Genomic DNA, 25,841 nt, shown 5'->3' with positions numbered 1-25,841 from the left:
ACCACAACATGCATTTCCTTGATGAGGTCTTTTATAAGCTATAGACCAATGCATGCATACCTGGGACTTTCTAATCCAAACCAAAGCACTCCATTGCGTTACCTCCCCTCCCGGGGTAGAATAAGAAAGTATACGGGATGAGAAAAGAAGTCTCCCGTGCGTGCACAGCGGTTGTGAGCCTCATCACAAGGGACCATGATGAACAGAATGCAACCAGAGAGCGAGAAGCATGAGAAACTGAGGCGTGGTGCTGGTAGCCTGGCAAAGGGGAGGCCCGAGGCTGGCTAGGGTTAAGATACAACACAGAGGGGCTTAAAAGCAAAGACAAATCGTGCACGTAGAAGTTAATGAAAAGACGCTCCTTGCACCACCGCTTAGAAATACAACGGGGGGTAGAAGACAAAGTTCTGACAACGTCAGAAAAGACTAGCAATGCAGATCCAGCCTGGTTTGCGCTAGTTTTAAAGTTCTGCCTGCCGCTCCTAGATGCTTTAAGCTGTTTGCTGTCAAAGGAAACTTCGGCAGGCCTGAGGCACCGGATACCGTGCGGGACCCCCGGCGGGCACCGCCACCGCCCCCTCCCCCTCTGCGAGCCGTCACGCCCGCCGGGCGCCCCGGGAAACGCTGTAATTAACCACGACAGCTCCGTGGCCGGGCGCCCCGCTGGCCCCGGGGCAGCGCCGGGCGTTATTCACCGCCTTTCCCTCCGGGCGGCGCGGCCGAGCCCCGTCCCGCGGAGCGGCGGCGCTGCGGGGCCCTGCCGGGCGGCGGAGGCGCTGCCGCCGGCAAATGGCTGCGGCGGCGGGCGGGCGCGCTGGCCGCCGCTGGGCCGGGCCGCTGCTGCGACTGGGCCGGCCGGGGGCGGGCGCAGGCAGGAGGCCGCCTCCGCACACGCGGAGCTGGGGCGGGCCCGCGCCGCTCCCTCCGGCCGCCTCCTCGTTCCCCCGCGGCGCTGGCGCCCGGCCCGTCCTCCCGTGCCGGCGTGCGGGTAAGTGGCACCCCGTCCTCTGCTCCCGCCCGGCGGCGCGCCCTCCCCCGGCACCGCGGCCGCCAGGGCTCCTCAGCGGCCGGGCGGGAGCCGCGGCCTCCGCGGCGGGGCTGACTCCCGCCCCCAGGCTGGGGCGCGGGGCCGGGGCGGCGGGGGCCGGGGCTGAGCCGCGGCGCAGCTGCCCCCTCCCCGCGCCTGCGCCGGGCTCTCCCCGGCCCGCTCGGGGCTCCCGCGGCGGGCGGCCGCGTGGTGCCGGAGCCCCCCGGCAGCCCTGTTCTCCTGCTTCCCCCGCTCCTCCCGCCCGCCCCGGCCCCTTCGCTGGCCCCGGCCGCCCCGGGGCTGGCGGCGGCGGAGCCGGCCCGCGGGACCTACCGCCGCTCCCCGGCCCGGCCGAGCGCTGCCTGCCGCGGCCGCTTGGCCCGCTCCCCCGCGCCGCGCCGTGCCGCCCCGGCCCGCCCCCAGGCGGGTCCGCCGCCGCCTGCTGCGCCCGCCTGAAGGGGCTGCTGCCTCACCGCGCCCGCCCGGCGGCGCCGCTGGGTCCCGGCTGCCCGGTGCCGTGGAAGCCGGCTCGGCGGCCGCGCTCCCTCCCGCCCGGCCCTGCACCCGCCGGAGCGGGACGCGCCCCGTGCCCCCAGCCCGGGCCCTGCCGGGCGCCCCCACCATCGCGCAGCGTTACGTGCTGGGGGGAATCCAGCCCTGCATTGGCAACGGCAAATTCAGCTTCTGCTGAGACATGGTCTCTGTTGAAACTGCTGCGGAGTCGCCGTTGGTGCAGATTCTGGCTGTTACGGAAGAACCTGTTTGCTGGGAAAGGGACCGAGATGGTTGAGCAGCCGTCAAAAACTTGCAGGCGCCTCGGCAGTGGCCTGCGCAGGTGTGATGCAGCGTGCCACAGCCGCTCCACGGGGGCATGCGCTGCCGGGCACGCTTTGGCTTGCTTCTTCGAGTAACTGTCCTGCAGAAACTTTCCCGGTGACAGCCACTGTTTGGCACAGGACGGGACTTTGTGCATGCGAGGCATTCCTCTGCTGTGGGAACGGGCCTGATCTAACAGCTTCAGAGTATTTGTGGCCAGCGTTGAATTCTTCTAACGGCTTGTGTCATTCAGTAACTAGGTATTGCAATTTTATTTTAGAAACATGGGATTTGTCTCATTACCTCCTTCGACAGGTGTCTCGGAGGATTTTCCTGTGCCAAGCGGTGTTTGGTCGCCAGACGAAGACATTCATAAGCCATCTAGAAGCCTTTTCCATACCAGTGCTTTATAACCTGGGCTCTTTAAATTTGGCTACATAGGAGAAGAATCTGGAAATGATGGTGAATTGCTTCTGTTGGCTGTGATTTATTTTATTTTTTCTTTTTAAAGAAGGATCTTTATTTGAGCACAAACAAGTTGGTGCTGTCTGCTTGAAGGTATATTGGTTTGGTAATCGTTCTGCTCTCTTCTGCATGTGTTTTGTCTTCCGGCAATACATATGCTTTTCTATAAGTCTGTTCTCATTTCCCTTTTGCCTGGTCTTTTTTCTAGTGCTGTTTTCAGTTCTTCATTTGAGCAAAGCATTTGAGGTGTTTCTAAAACAGTTGTTTCTGCCTCTTTACCTAAATTTGTGACCTCTACAAGGGAAAGTCCAGGCAATAAAACAGCAGTGGCTAACAGCTAACTGGTAACAGATAGTTAATAGCTCAGCACATGGTGATTATCAAGTTAATAATGAGTCTTCCTTTAAAAACATACCCTTTAAAATGAAATAGAATATGCAACGTAGTGGCTGTAGAAACAGTACAGGATGATGTGTGTGGCTCTAAAATACTGCTTTGTACCTAGATTAATTTCCTAGTATCAGTTGAATCCTATTAACTTACAAACTTGCCTGTTGTTGCAGGCAAACTTGTCTTGACTTGGGGAAATTAATTTATTGCCAGTTATCGCGAACTCTTAATTACTGATTTGGCTAGTGAAATACAAAGAACGCCACCAGTTAAACACTTGGGGAAAACTCCTTTCCTCCCGCTTCCCCAGGCTCAGCTTCACTCCAGACACCTCCCCTTCCCTGGCTGTCCCCACAGGTTACACTCCCTCCCTTGGACGAGGCAGTAGTAGTGTGGGAGGGCAGGGCTGATGCAGGGAGGTTTCTTTCTGCTGCTGCTTCTTTCTCATTTCTGCTGCTCCCAGGTAAGCCCCTCCATGGGCCACAGTGCCCTCAAGGGCATCCCTGCCCCAACATGGGCACCTCCAAGGCCGCAGTACCTTCAGAGGTGTTCATGCTCTGGTGTGGAGAGCATCCTTCTAAGAGTGCATCTCCAGCTGTGTCCCTAACAATTGTCCCCTTCCCTGTGCTTCCCCCCATGTCTTTTTTTAGCACGCTGGCACACACCTCCCTCATGCTTCCCGTTGCACTTTATGCCCCTGGCGGCTCCTCCCTTTCTTAAATAAGCTGGAGCAGAGGTACCGTGTGCTCATCTGACGAGCTAGAGTTTTGGCAGGTGGTGGGTTTGGTCTATTATGGAGCCAGCTGGAACTGGCCATGACCAGCACAGGACAGTTGATGGCCTCTTCCCGTGCAACCCACTGTTACCAGAACCTGTGGTTTATTCCCAGTACGCTGGTGTGCTGGCTGGGTGATGCTGGGAGAGAGGTCCTGTCAATGCCTAATTACAGGAACTCCAGTCTACTTTCATAAACATAGAAATAAAACCAAACTTCTGTGCTGTGGCTTGCTAAATAGCAATATTGTGTCATGTCCATAGGTTGGTAGCACTTTTACAATTGCATTTGTTACTAACTTGTCCATCTGAGTAGTTGTGTCTCCTCCTATACAACTGCTGATACCTGGGTTTGGCCAGCTGGTTTCTGTAACGATCATGTTCGTACACGTTTTCAGTTGGGATTTTTTGTCTCAAACTTTCTCAAAGAGTTAGTTTTCCTCTTTTTCAGATCTGAAGGTACAGCTCTGCTAATGCAAAGGTGGCAGCTCAGGTTGCCAGGGAAGAGTCAGAGCTCTGCTCCACCAGCGTGAGTAGTCCTGTTCTTCTCAGAGATCATTTCACTTCCTTGGTTTTTTTTTTGTCCCACTCATTTGTAGCCCAGTTTTGCTCTCTCACGCCTTTTATCTTTTGGTCTGAATTGCTGCCACCTTATGTTCTGGGACTGTGTGTGTTAGAAGAGATGAACTTAGAAAAGGAAGAGATGAGATTGCAAGCTTGGGAGAATCTAGCCATCCTCTCTCAGTCCTTGTAAGAAGGAATCTTGATAGAAAAAAGGAATAATTGAGAGTAGTCATGTTTAACAGAAGGCTTGGGAACAAAAAGTTTCTGAGGCACTAAATTGCTATTGACAGCAGAGGCTGTCAGCTGTGCCAGGAGTTGGCAAGAATGATGATGGTGGTAAATGGTCGGCGTAGTATTGAATCCTGCTGTTCTGTAGCCTAGTGTGCATGCTGCCTTGTGTGTGTATCAAGCCCTCTTAACATCTCCCTTCTCTCTTCCCAAGTACATACTGTTTCTAGCTGTGCAAAATCTTTACTTGATGTTTAACTGAAAAATGCAGAAAGTTATGTGGTTTTCCTGAACTGTTGCAGGGGGCAGAGTCCTTGGAGTGAAGAGACTATGTGTTGATATTGCTCTTAAGCAGACAGGAAATAAGCCATTCTTCTTGCTCCTCAGGGCTTTCTGTCCCACACTGTGCCTTAAACATGGAAACTGTAGAAATGAGTAGTGTATCCTTGAAACGTCCTCGCTCTGAGGATGATGTGGCCAATGCAGACGAAATCAAAAGACAGAAGATCGTAGAGAAGTCTAAGACAGGGAACGACTCTGGGCAGAGCATTGAGACTGTAACAGAACAACCTGACAAATCTCTGCTTGAGGACACGAAAAATGAAATACCGCCCAATGAGGAAAGTGAGGAGCAGGAAGATGAGGAACTAGAGGACAGTGATGAAGATGGAGATCCAGAGAGCTTTGCAGACATGATGAAACATGGACTGACGGAAAGTGATGTTGGCATAACTAAATTTGTTAGCTGTCATAAAGGGTTTTCTGGAATCTTAAAAGAGAGGTAACTCTTTGTCTTGTTATGTATATTAATTCCTCGTGTTAAGCAGCTGTTCTTCATTTTCCTTTTCTAACTTGCAGGATGCACTGGATTATATGTAGCCACTTGGGAGGTTCATTACTTTCTTTTCTTAGTGCTGAGACTGGAAGAAAGGTTTCATTTGGGACTTTTCTAGATTTATTTTTTTTTTCTCCTTTTTACCCTGTCAAATAGAGCTCTAAAGAAAGAAGCTGTGTATGTCTAGAAATACATGATTACACTGACCTTTGCCATTTGTCTTGCTCTCTGGCAGCAGCACACAGCATAAAACCTTACACAGTCATCCACCTTTTGTACCACTCTTCAGTGCAGATACAAGATGCGCTGGAGAACAGTGTTGAAATCGTCCCTCTTTGGTTCTTCTTTGCTTTTCCCTGACTCTCATGCTAATGTCTTCAAACACGTATATTGTCAGCTGGTCCGTTAGGCTTTAAATTATAGTCTGATCAGTTGTAATGACACTTATAAAATTTCCTTTTATGTTTTGTAACTCGGGATGTGGAATTTTGCTTTCTATACTTAATAAGATGTTTGGATTTTAGTAGCTTTTTTTTTCTAAATGAAACTTCTGGTTTTTTTAAATTAAATAACATCTTTGGATAAAACAGAATGCAAATACAAAACACAGTCTGCGCTGAACCTCCTTGGTAGTCTGCCAGTTTTGGGCTGAGGTGGCCAAAGGTAGCTGAGTGGTAGAAGTGTTTGTTGGCTTACAGTTTTTCTTCAATCTTAGTTTATAACACCTATTGTTAATTTAGTCCTGGCATTTTTATGGTACCAGTCGCTAGCATGTCTAGACAGCTGCAGATAATGAGAGAGGACACGTAACACTCCTCAGGAAGGAATTCTACCAGTATGATATATGGCTGTGGCTGCACAGAGGTGTGGCAAATGGGATCTTGGGGGAGATAGAGTAGAAGCATTCTTATGGTGAAGTTTTACTTCTCTTTCAACATTTATGTTCTGAGGACTTTCTTCTTTTTTTTTTTTCCTTTACAAGCAAATGCTACTTAAAAATCATTTAGCAATTGCAACACAGATTGACTGTGCTCCATTGTCACCGTCAAATTCTTGCCGTCATAGAGTATGCAGAGTAACTGTTTATTTGGCAGATGTTCTCTATAATTGAATATATGTAACAGAGCTGGATTTGTCCTGCTTTCCTTAGAGCAGCTAACGGGCACTTTATTCTGCATGTTATTTGAAGTGATGGAGTTAATGCATTTGTTCTCATTGTAGCAATAAAGTAGAGTCTTAATTGTCAGTAATGACTGGGATTGAGGATATGCATTACTGATCTCTGCAAGCTACTGAGAAAATGACTCGGAATAACTTCAGCAGGTGTTTGGCTATTTGCAAAGAAGTCTGCTGAGTATCTTAGATGGGCCAGAATTCCTTCTGTGTTCTTGTGCTGTCCTGAGGGGAGGGAATAGGTACAGCTTTATCATGGCTGAAGTTTCTTCCATGTGAATTGAATTATGTGAAATCAGAATTCTTGAAGTTTCTTCCATGTGAATTGAATTATGTGAAATCAGAATTCTTGAGTGAATTCTGCTAACAAAATAGCTTCTTTTGAAAGGACTTTATGTGGTATGGGATTTTTATTTCTTTAATTAAAAATATAATGCGTGTTTCTTCCTATCAGATACTCGGACTTTGTTGTCCATGAAATAGGCAAAGATGGACGTGTGAGCCATTTAGATGACTTTTCTGTTCCCGTGGATGATGAGGTAAATGTTGAGGTAAAGATTCGGTAATGGCTATGCTCCTTAAGCAAAAGCATCAAGAGGCTGGAAGTTGTTCTGTCAGGGTTACTGGATGTTTGTTTTCCTCCTTCAAATGTGTGTTAGGACCCGTCAGAAGAAACATTTACAGTTTTGTCAGACGAAGACAAGCAGCGTTTAGAGGAGCTCCAGCTTCTTAAGAATAAGGAAACTAGTGTTGCCATAGAGGTAAAATTAATAAATGATATAAAGTTGGGTGGGGGGGAAGGGGGTGAGAGAGTGAGTGCATGGAAGGTGTGCGCTTCCTAGCGCATGTAAGGTATAAGAGCAGTTTGCACATGATGCAGCAGGTGGTACAGAAATATTTTCAGTTTAGGGTTTAATTTTGTAAAGCCTTAACAGATACTCTCAAGTTTGCTCACATGAGTTGTCATTTTGATTTCAGTGGGACTGTACACGTGAACTCACGTACATGTCTTAATTTATGTGGTGTTAAAATTTTCTGGCAGTATTTGGGTTTTCTGTCTAGTAGTATTTTATAGAATAATTGTGCAAGAAGGATTAAATAAAACATCCATCCTGATGAAAGACCTGTTTTCAAGGTCAGTGTTTAGTGATTTAATAGAAAAGAAAATAAATACGCTCTTCTGTAACAAGAAAAATAAGAAGGTACAAAATGGTATTAAAACTTGGTATTTTTAAACATCTAAATACTCCATATACTTGAAGAATAATTGTTGGGCTAAATTTGGGACACAGAGATGAGTAGGATTAAATCTGGTAATTTCAAATAAGCATTCACACATTAAATAATTGTACCTAGCTTTTTTTTTTTTCTTTCCTTTAATGTACATAGAATACCTTTGTTTTGCCAGAGTTGTCATTAGAAGAGGGGATTTTATTAAGCACAGAAAAGGGGAATAAATTTTGAGAATTTTATTTTGTGAATGTTGAGACTGGGATTTGTAGCAAAGTTACTTATTTTTTTCAAACTGATTTTAGTAAGTAGGCTAGGCTTTTAAAAGCATACTTATTCAGTACTTTAGTGTGATTTGGTAGGTTTTCTTTAAACATGGAAAATTCAACTCTGAGAGAATCCTTCCCCTTTTGTATTACTTTATTTGGTTTCTACATGTGTGTATATTAACACAGGTAATTGAAGACACCAAAGAAAAAAGAACAGTTATCCATCAGGCTGTAAAGTCCTTGTTTCCTGGACTGGAGACTAAAACAGAAGATCGAGATGGAAAAAAATACATTATTGCTTATCATGCTGCTGGGAAAAAAGCACTGGCAAGTGAGTTTCAGTCGCGCAGCTGTTGGGTAAAGTAAATGCTAGAATCATCTCAAAGCTAAAAATCGTTAGCAAGTACTTCAAATGGAGTGCACCTCCTAAGGTAGCCTGGCTTGCTTTTTCCTCTTTGCAACTGATGCTGTACATCTAAAATGATGAAGGACACAAGGAGTGTCTTAAATTTGAATTTCTACTTGTTTGTCTTTCGAAATCATTCCTCAAATACAATGGTGTTAAAGTGAGAGGATCTTTTGCTATTTCAGTGGAAACGGGCAAAATAGGGGCTTCATTATCAGTGTTGTTTGCACTTAGCTTTCATGAAATTACCTGGATGCATAAGTGTGCATTGTGGAAGTAAGAGATTGTAGCTGAAATGCATACATTAAACTGACAGTCAGTGTAATCCTGACTGTCTTGAAAATCATGACAAAATTCTCAGTGACTTGAGTAGAGACAAGCACCTATTTGTTTTCCCAAGGTTATAGATTTCTATAATCATAATATATTTATCGTGATCTTTAAGGCTACTTCTGCTTCCAAGACCAATTATATTTGCAGAAAAATTTTATTGTCTTTATTATGAATTATTTTTATATATAAATTATGAATTTATAATGAATGAAAAATCTTTATTCATTGTTAATCACAAAGTAATGAAGGATTTTCAAAATGAAGTGTTATCCACCTCAATCTTGCTGAATACTGATTGGGTTACTGGGGGTAAATTCAGATATTCTACATCTTTTAATGTTTTAACATTTGTTGCTACTGTAAGTTAAGAGAATTGTCTATATGCAGAATGTTGCACATTTAACAAAACTTATTAAGGTTTGATTTGGTTTAAACTGATTGTATTCCTATGTCATTTCAACCTACTACAAATGAGAGTATGTAAATCTAGCCCTTCCATTTTAAAGATGGAGATGGGATAAGGAGATAATGTAAAATTGGAAATAACACCATATCCATTTAAATTTAGTTAGTTTTTAAGGCTTGTTCTAAGTAAATATGGGAATGTTACACTGTTACTGGTACAATTATAATGTGTTTGTGTATCTTGTTTAACCGTGTTTAGAAAATCTGTATGTTTGCATGCTTTATGCATGGGTTATGTATACTTATTAGCACAAAATTCTCCTCAGCCAGTTTTGTTCTCTGTTGGTTTGTAATGGTTTTACCCCCACCTTTCCCTTCTGCTGCTTCTATTCTTTAACCATTGTTACACTCCAGTGGTTGTTACTAAGCTGACCAGTCTGATTTAAGAGATACCATATGAAGGAATTCAAGCATTTGAAATACACTGAAAAGAATTTAGTGATGTGTCTCTAGGAGTAAAACATTATATGAAGCACCATCTTGTGATGCAGAGAAGCATCATCTATTTAAACCTCGATTCCTAAGTTTTGGAGCTACAGACACTGGTGCGCGTTGGTGAAGATGTGTGCAGTTTCAGTGACTGTGCGTAAATGCTTATGAATGTAGGATTTAAGAGTGCAAGTTCTTCGTGGTCAGGATTATATTTATCTTCCGTGTGTATAGCTGCTAACACGTCTTAGTCCTGAGCAGGTTTCCCAAGCAAGAAACATTTTAGAAGTGTAGAATATTCAAATATTAGCTGAGATATCTAGGTATCTGATTATTTTGGTGATAATGTAAAAGATTACCAAAAACACTTTCCTAAAATCTAAAATGAGAAGCTGCTTTGTGTCTATAGTAAGTTTACACCCAGAATACTTAAAATACTGTCTTACTAAATTGTCAGTAAACTGCTGTTTCATCATTGTCCACAAATGAAGTTTGTTGCATCTCCGACTGAAGCTTTCCATATGTTCACCGTTTGCCTCTGCACGATTCCATTGCATAACTGTCTAAATTGCTGTCATCCACCACCTAACTGTTGGATGCTCCCTAAAGCATAAACAATCCCATAACCATAAACCCGCATGTTCACCTCTAAAAACCCTTCGACAGTCTAAAAATTAAACACTACTCTTTTGTGCTCTTTATGCTATGCATTGGGACAGAGGTCAGAACTGCAACAGGTAAGAGATGTTGACATTTCATGCTAACAAAATGAAATGCCAACCATTACGACCTCCTAAATAGCAACAAGACTGGCCAAACTAGTAACAAATAATTCTTTAAAAACCCCTACACATAAGTAATGCTTAAAATTTCCCAAAACACCAAGAATTGGGCTTGTGTTTCCTTTTTTCTTCCTAGTGCAGTATAGGCAGTAGTCATTCAGTGCAGAGAAAGTTTGCCAGTAATAAGTGATGTAAATTATCAGTTTTGACAATACTGTTTGACATCTATGGTAAATTTTCCATTGATTTCATTAAGCCAAGCCTTTGCCCTTCAGCCTTGCGTTTCAGACACCACTATCTGTATTTATACAACTTTAAAAGTATATATCATACATCTCGATATTAAAAAAGAGTCCTCAAATTGCAGCAAAAGGTTGGAAAAAGGGCTTGGAAATAATGTTTTTACTGTCAAAAAAAAGGCAATGTGACTCAAACATAGCAGTAAGGACTGTAAACCATCCCTCTGGTCCACCTGCCCAGTTGAATACTTCAAAGTACTGGATGAGGAGTCGTTAAATACTGGGACTGTAGCTGCAGCCTCCCAGTACTCAGCATGGCTGGCAGTGAGGTGGATAGGCACATGGCTGTGATGCCCAAAGCATGAGGAGCCCATTAGTATATATAGCATCTATAGCAGGTGTCTTCAAACTACGGCCCGCGGGCCGGATACAGCCCCCCAAGGTCCTCAATCCGGCCCCCGGTATTTACAGACCCCCCTGCCCTGCCCCTGCCAGGGGCTGGGGGGGGAAACCAAGCAGCCGCAGATGACTGCCTGCCACTGCATCTGCGTGCCGGCCCCCCAGTTAAAAAGTTTGAGGACCCCTGGTCTATAGCATCCTTTTAGCCTAACCCAGATAGGGCTCACTTATTGAAGGGTGTTGAAATGACCATGTGCAAGATGGATTAGTTTAAATTTAAAGAGCGATTCCAGCTGGAGAAGACTTCCCTTGTGAATCACGCTCTGTGTTCCTCTCTTCCCTTTAAATCACGGAGTTCTTCAGGGAGGACCTTGCTTTTCAAGCGGAATGCGGTGTTTCACTGACTGTGTGAGAGCAGTCGTGGCTCAGAAGGGAGACCAGCAGGAGCACGAGTTCTCTTAACAGGCTTTGGACCGTACTGCTCAGTTTAGGTCCTAGGAAACTCCGTAAGGGGGGCTTTCCTTAGAAACTGATGGTACAAGACAAGCGTTGCAATAATTTGTAAGTGATTAAAACCTACATGTATAGTATTTTATACTGTAACATCCAAAATCAGTTTTGCAGAAGTGCTTGTGCGGATGGCAGTGTCTCAAAAAAAGCAGGAAGAATTATCTTTTACCAAAAAGTTCCCTGAAAATTAAAGATGCTCACTGTCTGTGTGGGATATCTGGGCTTTTTTAAACTTACTTGAACAAAAAGAGCAAAATTTCCCAGGAAGTTTCTTCCTGCATTGGTGTTTATATACTGGAATAGGACTGGCTTTTTCAGTTAGCTTTTGCTGTTATGAAAGATGCTTAAGCCCTTTTTGTACAAAAACAGGAACGTCTGCTTGGTGGCCACCAAGAGATAAGGGACTTCTTATTTAAAACAAAATAAATCCTTAGTTTTGTTATAAAGACAAAGAATTTATAAACAAAGCACCTCAAAATTGGTTGCTAAGCCTGTGTAGAATCAGCCCGCCTTCTCAATAGTGCCATCAACAGCGGATGATTGTAAAAGGGAAGTTTTATCTCTGGAGGCTTTTATGTGCAACAAAAGCTTGACAAATACCTTGACAGTTTTCTTCCTTCTCTAGAAAATGCCAGGTCATTGTACAGAATTGTAATTCAGTTGTTAGTCTGCAGGAGCTGAAGTTACCTCACCCTCTGGCCTTCTCTGAACATGGCACAGTATCTGGCTTTAATTATTTGTTAATGTCTGTGTTGTGCCAGATTTCTCTCTCTCACAGGACTTTTAAAAACAATTCACCTTGGAGTAATCTTTTGTGCGAACACTTTTTGTAGGCTCTTATAGATGACCATGCTTCTGCATGACACACGGAAAAAAAATCCTACAGAAATAAATATGTTGGTACTATAATAATTGTAGTCTTCCAGCAAATAGGGCTCCAATGGTCCTCATCTGTTAATTACAGAAGGCAGCAGATGAATTGTAGAGTGGCTTTTATTGCTGAAAGTCAGTGTAATGATAATGTTTTTGAGAAATTTAATCAGGCAATATGGCAGTTAAATGGCTAGGGTCTATTTTTAGGTAATGTAATGACAAAGGAACTGTCACCATTTCATTGAAGATTTTCTGGGTGACAGAATTGATTAAAGAGAAGTTTCCAGCCCAGTGGAAGGGGAGAAGGTCTTTTTCAATGTGCTTTGCAGCTTTTGCTGTCAGTAACTCACTTTATCCATTTATTTTTTTTTTTAAAACAGATGGGAATTAGCAGAAATTTACTCTTACATATTTGTTTTAAGTGTAGCTGCAATGGCAAAGATATTAATTACATTTTTTAAAAATGACACTTTACAAATTTTAACCTTTTGTTTTTAAAGATCCAAGAAAACACTCTTGGCCAAAATCTAGGGGAAGCTACTGCCACTTTGTACTGTACAAGGAGAACAAGGATACTATGGATGCTATTAACGTCCTATCCAAATTTTTACGGTAAGGCTGGCTAGCATGCAGTCCTCCCCCTGTATATTTTGTGTTACTGTGAATGTTATGCTTCAGAATTATGTATGACCAACACAAATGATTACTATTGCCTAATTTGTAGCTAGTGTTTTAAAAAAAAGTTATTCTAGAATATCAAATTTGAAACTCGCAAGTTTTGGAAGGAGGTTAGAACGGAACAAAATGATCCCAGGAAATGTAAAAGTACTTTGCTACTTCAAAGGAAGAAGGTCCACAATTGATCTGAGAAAGGCTTGGCAGCTCCAAAGCCTCAATGTGTGTAACTTGAAGTAAAAGCCGGCTTTTTCCCAGTGTGTGAATATATGCAAGTATGTTACGAACCTGTCAGATATTGTTGCGATAATATGTTGATCAGTTCCTACGCAGTTACAGTTCACAAACTGTTGTTCCATGTATTAATTTCTCCATGGCAACACAGTCTTAGTTCCTTTCAACCCATCAAGTGCAGCAACAAAATGATTTGCCAAAGGCATGATGTTAACACACAGAATTGTAGAGGAAGGGCTATTTTAAAATTGGGTCAGATCAGTGATCTACTTGTAGGGAAACTTCCCTGCTTTTTCCCTCCTTTTTCCTTCACTCTTCCTGTCCATAAATAAATGTTTGTAATCTAGACTTTAACCAGTATACTACTAGTATTTGTATTTGAGAACAGAATGGTAGGAGCATAGTTTGGTGGAAAAACGTATGTAATGGCAATCCTGCAACCCCCTGGTGCCCATAGCTGGAATAACTGGAAATACTCCCTGTGCAACACAGGCTGCAAAGTACAGAGTGGAAAGGAAAGGTGGTTTTCCTCTCAAGGAAAGAAATGGATCAAATTTTAAATTAACGTCTCATATTCTCACATAATGTGAATGCATGGATTTCAAACAGACATGTTATTTGAAGTTTAAGGAAGAAATGGACCTGAATTTCTAGTGACATTAGTGGTGGCTGTGCATTTGTGCATTGAATGGATATACAGAAAGAAGTACTTCAGAGCTTATGTTATGAAAGCACAGTTATGGTAAAAGTGAATCTGTCTACATATAATTAAACCAGAGAAATTTCCCTGTGTTTTATGTACTTATAGTTGAGATTAGAAAATGTCAACATATGTCACATTGTAGCCTGGTTCTGGGGAATATATGCGTGTTTTCTGGGTTTAATATAGAAGATTAATAATTCTAGCTAATTATGCTGAAATTATGTTTGATCTGTGGCTATTTTAATATACGTAATATCTGTTACTGTTGCTTTTAAGAGTGAAGCCAAACATATTTTCCTATATGGGAACTAAGGATAAAAGGGCTATAACAGTTCAAGAGATCGCTGTTCTCAGGTAAGTGAAAGTATACCGGAGTATTTGCACTTCTACCATGGTAGCTTGAATATTTCAGTAAATACCTCGAAGACTCGGTATGCATGTGACACAGATGGCTGATGCAGGTCCTGGTCTTGTAAAGCACCTGTATTAATGAAGGTGCTATAATCCTTTTTTATTCCATGTTGACTGCTAGTATTTTCAGTCAGTGGTGCTCCGAGTCACAGCCTAGATACATGTATTTGGCTGAAGCAGCGGGCCAAATTGTCTGCGTGGCTCCCGTGCAACAGCAGAAAAACAGAATGACACGGTGAAAACTATGTCCCATTTCCTTCCTGACTTTTGTTTCCCCCTTCCTCCAGCTGGAATCCTATTTTCTTTCTCACCGAACTCTCTGAACAGCTCCAGAGAAGGATAACTGCTGCCTTTGCTTATCTGTGAGCAGCCAGAAGGGGCAAAATTAAGAGGAATTTTTCCTGCCTTAACCTACTCCCATAAGTCCCCTATTAAGAGAAAATAACATCTATTTAGTCATATTCCAAGATAATTGTATGGTTTCTGGTCACTTGAAATTAGTGTTACATCCATAAGTGAGAATGATGGATGCCTTGCAGTCATACATTGTGATTTCTGTTAGCTTGCTGGAATATTCTACCTTGACTACTATTTACAGCCCTTTTAAAACCGCATTGCTCAAGTGAGGAATTCCAGGGTTTGAGAGCCAGAAATTTGATCAAATTCTTGTTAAATGGAGGGCATTCACTAAATTGTTCTTATTTTTCCTCCCAGTCGTTTGCATGTGCATATGTTTGCACATATAAAAGGAATTAGTAATTTGTGTATTGTGAGAAGCCCCAGATTCTTGTTGCTGCAAGGCAAGTTTGCAAAGTGATGTCCGTTAGTTAAACTTATGGTGTGGTGTAGCCATCTCAGGTGCTGTTCCGTTTACTTTTAACATGATCGCATTTCATGTTGTGTCCATGAGCTTCAGTGTATTGTAAGCATTGATTATGGGGGGCGGGGAGCATACTGATTTGTGGTGTCTGTTCTGTAGTGCCACAGTACCCAACTCTCCTGTGCAGCGTTGGAGAAGGATGGCACAGGAGAGGAGAGATCACCATTTATCAGCCCACTCTGAGCCGAGCACGCTGCCCATGCTAGTTGATAAACTTGTCTATCCTGGTACAAGTTTTAGTGGAAGTGTCAAAGAGCAGCTTGGTGATGCAAAAAACAGAGTATGCTTCCAAAAGTACTAGCAACAAAAATGACAGATAGGATTTCCTATTCCTTCATCTGCACTAAGCTTACACAGTGGCTAATTACTTAACTCTGTGTTTCTGGCTGTGCTAACTGGCGTGTATTCATGGTGTAGTTACTCCAGTAAAGCAGAGTTCAGCTTAGGGGCTACAGTATACGTCAATATTGCAACATACTTCTTTTTGAGTGCATACTGTAACAGAGATGTGAAAAGACAGTACTAACAGTCTTTGTCATGGTATACATTTTCTCTTATATGCATAGCCATAATAGTTACCGGTTCTTTTATTTTAGATTTTTCATTAAAATACTTTGAAAAGGCAACAATAGAAAATTGGGGAAACTAGACTCACTGCTTTTTGGTTTGAAATACCAGCATTTCTATAGTTATTTAATAATCTACTTTTCTAAGCATAGGTTGGTCACTGTGGTCTGTTTCTTTTTAGAATCACTGCACAAAGACTTGCTCATTTGAATAAATGTTTGATGAACTTCAAATTAGGAAATTTCAGTTACAAGAACCATCCACTGAAATTAGGAGAACTGCAAGGGAACCATTTCACTGTTGTTCTCAGGTAATATGTTAGTATGTATTTAGACAGTTCTGTTAGAAATTTTATTTTCTTTTTCTTTTTTTTCTTTAAATGGGTAAGAGATACCAGTGCATCTTGTGTTACAAAAAAGAAGGAAAGTCCTTCAATTGGCAGGAATCTGTTGAATTTGATATGTGCTATGTAATGTTGATGTTGAGCTTTAATATTAGGGGGATCACCAAATAGTTTAAACCCTTAGTAACCTGTCTATAACTTTTTTGTTTGCTTGTTTTTTAAATGCTAGAAACATAACAGGAACTGATGACCAGATAGAGCAAGCAATGCATTCTCTCAGGGAAATTGGATTCATTAATTACTATGGAATGCAAAGATTTGGAACCACAGCTGTTCCCACATATCAAATTGGCAAGTATGTGTTGTCTTCATCCCTTTTTTTTTTAATTTTATTTTTATGCCTGTATACTTCTAATGTATTTTTGGGAACTTTTTCTAGCATATTGCATGTGCCAGTTTTAATTTTAGATTCAAGAAGTAACTTGTTTCTGAACTTGCTTCAGCCGATATCTTGCATAATACCACTACTTTTAATCTTGCATAAATCAAAACACTAATTTTTTTTAATAAGTTGGCTAAATCTCCTTAAAATATATTTAGTCTGTTATTAATACACTTTCCTGTTTGAATCTTAGAGCTATTCTACAGAACAATTGGAACGAAGTAATGGATTTGATATTAAAACCACGACCAGGAGGTAAGTACTGAAAAATGATATGCAAAGTGTTTCTGCTTGTCCTCCTCCAAGAATTGTCTGTTCAGGAACAACACTTTCAGATTTTGATTCTTTTAATTTGAAAGTATGTTTGTGAGAACAGCTTTGTACACGTGTTGTGGTTTAACCCCAGCCAGCAGCTAAGTCCCACACAGCCGCTCACTCACTCCCCTCCTGGTGTAATGGGGGAGAGAATCGGAAGAGCTGAAGTGAGAAAACTCGTGGGCTGAGATAAAGACAGTTTAATAGGTAAAGCAAAAGCCACACAGGCAAGCAGAGCAAAATAAGGAATTTGTTCACCTCTTCCCATGGGCAGGCAGGTGTTCAGCCACCTCCAGGCACGCAGGGCTCCGTCACGCCTAACAGTTCCTTGGGAAGACAAACACCATCACTCCAAACAGCTCCCCCTTCCTCCTTCTTCCCCCAGCTTTATATACTCAGCATGGCATTCTATGGTATGGAATATCCCTTTGGCTAGTTTGGGTCACCTGTCCTGGCTGTGTCCCCTCCCAGTTTCTTGTGCTCCCCCAGCCTTCTTTCTGGAACACCTTGCCTTAAAAATGTCCTCGACTTAATATAAACATTACTTACCAACAACTAAAAACGTCAGAATCTTACCAACGCTATGCTCACACCAAACCCAAAACAGCACTGCACCAGCTACTAGGAAAAGAATTGACTCTATTGCAGCTGAAAGCAGGACAACATGCTAGAGCCAGTTAAGCAATGGAGAGCTGTCTTCAGACTGTCTGCCTTTCTGCTTCTCTTTCCTTGCTGTGCGGTTTCTTGCAGTGGGGGTGAAAAGGAACCTGAATACTTACCGTCTGCTCAGTCTCCGCGTCAGGCCTTCCAGCCCCAACTACTCTGTGATCATGTTTATCGGTATAATTACCATGACTGAAGCTTTTACATTTTTCAGCTGCTTTAACAGAAGGTGAGATGGATGCTTTTTTGGTGCGTAGTTAAAATATTTCTGTTTTACATCCTCATTCTAGCTGAAAAGGGATACTTAGTAAAATGCAGAGAGGAATGGGCAAAGACTAAAGATCCAGCAGCAGCCCTCAAGAAACTACCCGTAAAAAGGTGCGTGGAAGGACAGCTTCTGCGTGGACTCTTAAAGTATGGAATGAAGAACATAATCTCTGCATTTGGCATAGTGAGTGTAAAAGTGCTGTGGGGTATTTACTTAAATAAACATTCTTTTGATGATATGATGAATTTGAAAGGGACCTATAGATGCTTGGTGAGTGGAAGGTTAAATCTTTATCCTGCTTTTTTGCTTGAAGTACTGCTGCATGGTGACCGACGACATCTTTAACTAATATATGCATAATGAGCTTTGCAATTTATACAACAATCTCTCTGGTACATTGGAAGCAACACAGTTATACTTAGTAAACATGTATAATACAGAGCTGCGAATTGTGCAGAAGCTCAGTTTCAGGATTTTTCTGTTGCTTTAGAAATATAAATCAAACTGATAGTGCACTAATTAATCAGCTTGGCATAGAGGTGGTGGATTCACTGTCATTTTCAAATACTGTAATCAAGATCAAGTCTTTGGAGAAAATACCTCATCACCAGCAAACTACTGGGCCCATTGTAGGAGCCAAGGAATAATGTCTTGTTTACAAAGAAGATAATTAGAATAACACTGTGCTTTCACATCTGCAAAGTTTGCCTAAGATTTCAGGAGGTTTAGTATGAATTCAGTGTTTGATCATAGCCCCAAGTGTTTGATGAGCTGTTGCATAAAATAAATGAAAGCTTTTTTTTTTTTTTTTTTTTTTTTTTTTCAGATTTAAGCCCAGGGGGTTTTTTGTGTGGATTTCAAAAGTGTAAAAGAATTACTTCTTCACTTACCCTTTTGCCAAATAATGAATAAAAATTAAATCTGTGTACCAAGAAATTGTATTAGTCTTGTTGCTGAAGAAGTAATGTTTCAAATATATGCCTTTTGTTATGATGGATTAAAAAAAAAAAACACCTAAAAATACATCTTTCTAATGTTTCTTTTTTTTTTTCTCTTTTCCTGTAGATACCAAGAAATAATCGTTTAATGTATATTCATAGCTACCAGAGTTATGTGTGGAATAATATGGTGAGCAAGAGAATAGAGGAGTATGGGCTTAGAGCTGTACCAGGAGATCTCACACTTAAAGGAGGTAAAATCAGACAAGCAAAGAGCCAGTGGTGCTGTGTAGTTCAAATTGCTGGGAAAACAAGGCACATATCTGTTTATGTGATATTGCTTACATATTTTCTTCTCCTCACGCATTTTGGTCTAGTGATTTCTGAATCCATTGGCCAGTTTTAGTCAAATTTTGCAAGGAATCTGAAGTTAGGTATTACACTTCCATGAGCTGTTGGTTTGCTTTTTTTCCAAGTAGCTGGGTAGGGAAAATAGACTACGAAGGACTAATTGTTCTCAAGGATGAACTCCAACTTAATTGAGCTATGGAGAACTGTCAAAGGATGTTATGAGTGTTTTAATCCCAGAAGTTTTTATTTGCATTAGTATCTTGTGAAGCACTGTTAAAACTGTCCTCATCTGGATTTGCTCCAGCAGTTCCCTGGGGTGAGAATATCCACAGTATTTCTCCTTCACGTACGCCTGATGCCTGGTAAGGGGACCCTTGACCTAGCAAACCTTACTTCATTCAGCTTTCAAAGTCACTGGAAATCAGGCTGTGATTATTCTGGTAACTGGCAGCCTTGAAGACTGTTACTTCTTTTCTTGGATATGTTGTCTATTAAGTGGAGATAAAACACAGTAGTTATCCCTCTCAAAGTAGGCTTGCTTCAATCAAATGATTCATTTTAAATTTAGCTAACGTTAACTGTCACAGGCATCCGTACTGGTAACTGTTCATTTTTCTGTCCTGATTGTAGCCACAGCTGTTCATATTGAAGAAGGAGATGTTGAAAACTACACTATCCATGACGTAGTGATGCCATTGCCTGGATTTGATGTTATTTATCCAAAGCATAAAAGTAAGTCTTACTGTTCACTTACGTACTTCCTCTGCAAATGTAAGTCTGCTTGAAGATGATTCTTAAAAGGAAGATTAGATCTATGCAACCTTGGCGACCATGAAAACAATACACTATTTTAAATCTCTGATATGTTACTGTCAGCCTCTCCCATTGTGATGGTAATAGTCTGCATTGTAACTTGTTCCAGTGAACATAAATCTATTCCGTATTTCATTTTAGCTAGTAGCTTTTCTAAAGAAACGAATTTTTTACTGAGGCAAAATTATTTATCTCAGCACAAGGGGAAGAAAATGGTGACGTGTTAATTGAAAAGTGTATGCATTTGATTTTTAAATTGGAAAACAAACCAAACTTCTAGAATTTGTAACCCAAGCAAATGCTTGAAGTTAGGAAACTAAGAACCAGATCTGTTTAATTTAATATTAACCAATATGAATGTTTTAAAAATTAAAAACAAAGCATATCTTTCATTTCCTGTATATACAGTATTGGATGTAAATGGTTTTTAACGGAATAGGTCGAGTGATCTATAATTATTGCATAGAACATGATGATGTTGTTAAGGCATAGAGTTGTAGAATCATTTCTGTTGGAAAGGACCTCAGGAGGCCATCTGGTCCAGCCTTCTGGTCAAAGCAAGGTCAGTGCTATGTTCAGGCCAGATTGCTCAGGGCATTATCTGAAACTTTCAAGAACAAAAAGTCTCTTAAGTTCTCTTCTAAGTTTTCTCTTCTCAAAGTTAAAGAAGCTTCTCTCAGACTGTCCTCCCAGGGTATGGGCTACAACCCCTGGCCATTGGGGTGGTCCTCCGTTGGACTCATTCGAGTTTATCAGCATCTCCTTTGTGCTGAACACACTATTCTTAGCGCAATCTCATGAGTGCCAGTAAGGGGCAGTAAGGTTTTTCTTGGTGTAGCTACTGCCTAAGCTGTTGCTATTAGCTTTTGTTGCTGCCAGGGTGCTCTGTTAAGTCTCCTTCCCACCGGGAGTGCTAGGTGACCGTCAGCGGAGTTGCCCCCTAGCCTGTACTATTGCAAGGAGTTAATCATTCGCAGGTACAATACTTGGTCCTTGTTGAATTTCATGAGGTTCCTCTTGGCCCATTCCTTTAGCCTAGGTCCCTCTGAGTTGCAGTCCTGCCTTTGAGTGTATCGACTGCCACTCTGGCTTGATTTTGTCCGTCAACTTGTTGGGGTGAATTCCAGCTCCTCCTCCACATATGCTAATAAAGGTGTTTAACAGGGGACATCGCAGTTCTTGAAGAATTCTGCTTGTAACGAGCTCAAACCAGTAGTGACTTCCCTTTGAGATGATGAGCCAGACAGTTCTTGACTCATCTAGTACTCCACCCACTGTAACGTTCTAACCTTGGATACAAGGATGCTGTGGGAACATGTCAACAGACTTGCTAAAGGCAAGATGGGCAACAGTTACTGCTCTCCCCTCATCTACAGGTGTAATAATTATTTAATCACAGAAGAAAGTAAGGTTGGTGGGTTTTTTTGAATTTTTCTTTTTTTTTTTTTTTCCCCTTTGGTAAAACCATGCTCATTATTATTCTCATTGTGTGCCCAGAAACATGTTCCAAGAGGATTAGCTCTGTTATTTTTCCTGGGGACCAAAGTGAATCTGACTGGTCTGTAATTCCCTAGATGATCTTTCTTGCCTGTTTTGAAGATGATTGCAGTCACCTGGGTCCTCCCCAGAGCTCCACAATCTTTCAGAGATGGTAGAGAAAAGCTTTACCATGATGTGAGCCAGCTTTCTCAGCCTGTATCTTCTTCCACTACTGGTAGTCCCTCTCTTTCCTGAACCTTGTCTCTAAGATCAGAGGCTCGGGAGACCTTTCTGGTCAAGACTGAGGCAAAGGAGGCACTGAGACCTTCAGCCTTATGTCTATCACTAGACCAGCTGCCCTGCTTAGCAGAAGACCAACATTCTCCTTGTCTTTCATTACTGATGTTGCAGTTTAACTCTTGTTGCTCTTGATGTCTGCTGCTGATTTCAACTCTAGTTGAGCTTTGGCTTTCCTAGCACCGTCCCAATGTGCCTGGACAATGTTTGTGTGTTCCTTCTCTGTAGTTGGCCCTTGCTTTCACCTACTGTATGTGACCTTGTGTGTGAGCCGAGTCATGAGTTCCCTACTTAGCCAAACCAGTCTCCTAATACATATACTTGTTTTCCTCACTTTGGGGTTGAACTGCTCCTGTACTTGTTTGTCCTTAAAAGAGTCAAGTCTCTTGAGACTCTCTGCCTGTCAGAGCTAAGTCCTAGAACTAGGATCCCATTTATCCCCCATCTCTGAAACACTGAAAGGTAAAGATCTGTTCGTGATGAGGTGTGGCTCTGAACCACACTGAGTTAAAAGAAAGTGGAAAGAAAAGGTGCAATTTTTTACATTGAATGTATTTATACTGGGATTTGCCCACAGTAAGCCTAAATTATTCCTGTTTAAAATTCCCAACCGCATGAAGTAATGCTGGCAATTGCACTGCAAATCAAAAGCACCAGACAGCATTTTAGCTGCAGTATATTCCTGTATTTCCGTTGCCTTCCCTAAGTGTGCATGCTCACTGCAGGATACAAGACTGTAATATAATTACTTCTTCTGTTGGCAGTGTACTTAAAGGTCCCTGCCAGCTATTTCTTCAGAGGGCTCTCAAGTCATTTCACTCTGCTGCTTTTTCAAAGATAGAGCAATAGGTAGTCTGGCCTCCCCCCCCTCCCCCCAATACCTGAGATGATCTTAAGAAGTTTAGATAACTGAACGCATGTATGAGATGTCAATAAAATAATTTTGTAAATGTTGGGTTTTGATGAAATTTGGATTTACTAAGATTCTTCCTTGGTTACTGCCTGTACTAATCAGGTTGTAGAAGCAAATATTGTAGGTAATAATATTTGCAGTAATTTATTTTACACTTCTGTGTGACATCCCATATGTGCTGGAAGCTACTAAATATAAAGGAAGGAACTATCCATGAAAACAGGCTGTTTCAATCAGTTGCACTACGCTCTCCACTTTTAAATATTTTCCTCTCTTGCAGTTGGTGAGGCCTATAAGGAAATGCTACTAGCTGACAATCTTGATATCAACAACATGAGGCATAAGATCAGAGATTATTCACTTTCTGGAGCATACAGGAAGATTATCATTCGACCTCAGAATGTCAATTGGTAAGGAAGGAGGATAAAGGAAATTACACTTGAATTGACAACACAGAGTATATGTGGGATGACTAAGTACAAGAACTATTAGATGGACCCACAGGACATACATATGGACTGGAGCATAAGTAGGGAGGAATCTCTGTGCATCTCCCTTGTGGTTTTTATGCAGCTAGCTGAAGTTGAACCTAACCTTATTTCTTCCATGGTCCTTTCTGTGAAGGCTGAGTGTTAAGACACCTATCTAGTTGTACGCTCCTTGCAAGGGCTTGCCTGAACACTTCATAGATAATTATTTCTGTTGAAACCATGATAGGTAATATTCAAAACAGGGTTTTTTTGTAGTCTTGCTGTGAGAAAGTTGGTCTCAAATTACCTGTCTATCAATCAGAAAGATTTGTGTCACTTAAACCTACTAAATCACTGTTGATAGAGATAAAACCTAGTTGTCATATGACAACTGGATAAATACCTTTTAAACAGGTGACTGTACAGGTGTGCAGAAAGACTTGATCACTGATGCACAGAAGAAAAAAAAAAGGGGGGGAGTAGGACTGAGACAAAAATACAAATGTTTACACTTCATTTTAATTTCATAAACTGTACATCTTGTATAGCTGGAAATCCTGACAGCCCAAGAGGGAAAACAGATGAGTTACGCAAAGAAACTTCTCATTAATTTTTTTATTTTTTAAAATAATCATGAAACAGAGGCAAGTCTTCTACATAAAGCTTTACCAGTTACTGCACCATAGACGCCACCTTACCTTATTTTGTTAGAAAGTCAATTCCATTTTGGTTGTAACTGCTGAATTGGAATAATGATAAATAATAATAAATACTACTACTAAATTAAAATATAAACTTACATAAAATAACAAAATATATAAATGTTATTGTAAATAATAAAAAATAATAATTTCAAAATCTTATGTATATTATAAAGGGACATCGTTGCATATGACGATCCCAGAATCCCGTTATTTACTACAGATTTGGATAAACTGGAAGGAAAACAATTACCAGTTCTTCCTACAGGTAAGTTTGTTTTGCTGCTGGTGTTTGCAAAAATCTGACTGTTGCTTTGAAGAGCTACATACTGAAAGCTCTTTAAAGGAAGAGCTTAAATTTAACTAGACTTTCAAGCAATGGTATTAAAGATATCTAAAGTTAGGTGTCTAAATGAGGACCCTTATTTGTCAAGAGTGTCTGTATTGACTGTTATATTTTCTTATAGGCATCTGTAAAATTGAGCAAATGCTTAGCAGTAAATGTCTGAAATGCTTGAAGGTGCAATTAAGCCACAAATTGTCTGTATGGTTGAGCATGTGTTATCTGTGCTGAACACAAGAGACTACTCAAATACTTAACAGAATCCAATGGAATTTTTTTTATAGAACTCTGGTCACAAGGTCTTTTTGACACTGCTTTCCAGAGAAACTGAAGAGGCTAGGAATTCAGTTTTGAAAGGAAAAAAGTTTATTTTGCTTTTAAAAGAAGAAAACCTGCAAAATACTACTACCTGCTGAGAAAAAATGTTAGAAAGATGTTTCATGAGATTCCACAATGGACTGTAAATTGGAGTGTGGTGGCGGCGATTGTTTTGCTTTATGGGTTGGGGGGGGTTGGTTGTGGAAAACTTAAGTCAAGATGGCATCTGGAATAAGCAATGCTTACAGCTTTAATAACTTTTTCTTGCTTTGTGTCTTCTCTTACCCCTTGTGATAGATGGTAAATTCAGGGCACTAAAGATGGAGTTCTCCCTTCCCCCATCCACTTATGCTACCATGGCGATTCGAGAAGTTTTGAAAATGGACACAAGCATAAAAAATCAGACACAGCTGAATACCACCTGGTTACGCTGAATGAACTGCAAAAATTACTTGATTTTAACATATATAAAGTGTTTTCCTATTTCCATGTTCTGTACAAATCTTAAAAGATTGGTAGCGAGAGATTTGTATTTTTTTAAGTTTTTATCAGCGCTAGCGTTTAACTTCAGTGGTCATTTGCAAGACTGTAATATAATAGAGATCTTAGTGACTGGTGGTTTTTAATGAATGAGTAAGTTGCTTGAGCTGTAACACGGGTGCATCTTTGAGAAATAGGCGTGGAAGTTTCAGACCTGGAAGAATGTTTAGCTTTGCTTTTTTTTTTTTTTTTTGGGGGGGGGGCGTGGAGGGCAAGCACTGAGTATTTTCTGGAGTTCAGCACACCTTTAAGTCTCTTCAAATACATTACTTTACAGCTTGGGAGAATGAGTTACGACAAAATCAAGATATCCATGAACACTTATATCACATAGCATTTGCACTGATGCGGTAGAGGGTTACGTTAGCAAGGCTTTTTATGTGCTGTAAGGATGTACAGCTGTTTTAATTAGTTGGCCTTTTCATTGAGAAAATACTTTCGCGTATTTTCCAGCTTTACTAATACCTGTACCAAAGAATGGGTACTGAAAATAAATTGACTGGAAAGTCTAAGCGTGTTACCAGGACCTGCTTCCTTTACGCATCTTGCCGGTGCATGGCCGGCAGGGGATGAGCCGGGCTTCTGGTAGGGGGGAAAAAAATATTATTATAAAGCTGTCTAAAAAGACTGCGTTTCCAGCCTCTTCGCAAAGCAAATACAGCGCCTACAGTGTTGCTGAAGGCCGGCGAACAGCAGAGGGCTGGCCGATGCCGCGGGCGGCGCTGCCCCAGGGCCTTCCGCACCCGCCAGGTACCTCAGGGCAGGGCGCGGTTCCCGCGGCGCTGGCGCCTCCCGAAGCGGCGGGGCCGCGCTTCCCGCACGGAACGGAACCCGCTGCGCCCCGCCCTCAGCGGAGCGTAGCCCTCCCTTGGGGCGCGGCCGCTCGCTGCCCGGGGCGGTACCGCCGGCTGCGGGGCCACCGGCAGCGAGCGGGCACCCCCCGCATGCGCGCTGCTGGCGGCGGCGGCCG

General features: G+C 41.8%; 1 protein-coding gene across 9 annotated transcripts; it reads left to right on the top strand.

Annotated features, from left to right (window-relative positions):
- The first annotated feature begins 843 nt into the window (after window positions 1-843).
- On the top strand, window positions 844-25,383 carry PUS7 (pseudouridine synthase 7). 9 transcript variants are annotated; one of them, XM_055807555.1, is made up of 18 exons: window positions 844-988; window positions 2,159-2,305; window positions 3,924-4,001; window positions 4,652-5,045; window positions 6,727-6,823; window positions 6,932-7,033; window positions 7,958-8,102; window positions 12,708-12,819; window positions 14,096-14,173; window positions 15,859-15,987; window positions 16,250-16,375; window positions 16,656-16,717; window positions 17,731-17,891; window positions 18,774-18,900; window positions 19,628-19,729; window positions 22,780-22,909; window positions 23,847-23,938; window positions 24,629-25,383. In XM_055807555.1, exons 4-18 carry the CDS (start codon window positions 4,681-4,683, stop codon window positions 24,763-24,765), a joined length of 1,965 nt encoding a protein of 654 aa, XP_055663530.1. In that variant the 5' UTR covers window positions 844-988; window positions 2,159-2,305; window positions 3,924-4,001; window positions 4,652-4,680; the 3' UTR covers window positions 24,766-25,383. The 9 variants fall into 9 exon arrangements, with proteins under 9 accessions (XP_055663530.1, XP_055663527.1, XP_055663526.1 ...); XM_055807552.1 differs by having other exon boundaries at window positions 4,567-5,045; XM_055807551.1 differs by having other exon boundaries at window positions 2,159-2,401.
- Window positions 25,384-25,841: the final 458 nt, after the last annotated feature.

The sequence above is a fragment of the Falco peregrinus genome, chromosome 6 (genome assembly GCF_023634155.1).
Source record: "Falco peregrinus isolate bFalPer1 chromosome 6, bFalPer1.pri, whole genome shotgun sequence".
In the NCBI taxonomy this organism is placed as follows: Eukaryota; Metazoa; Chordata; class Aves; order Falconiformes; family Falconidae; genus Falco; species Falco peregrinus.
Note: the sequence above shows the minus strand (reverse complement) of the source record. Positions and strands in the feature narration are given on the sequence as shown.

Bases quoted from the DNA above. Each gene is read 5' to 3' on its own strand.
- PUS7 (XM_055807555.1), top strand. From the start codon at position 4,681: ATGGAAACTGTAGAAATGAGTAGTGTATCCTTGAAACGTCCTCGCTCT. The intron at 8,103-12,707 runs GTGAGTTTCAGT...TTGTTTTTAAAG, and splicing joins TGGGAAAAAAGCACTGGCAA to ATCCAAGAAAACACTCTTGG. The intron at 15,988-16,249 runs GTAATATGTTAG...TTTAAATGCTAG, and splicing joins CATTTCACTGTTGTTCTCAG to AAACATAACAGGAACTGATG.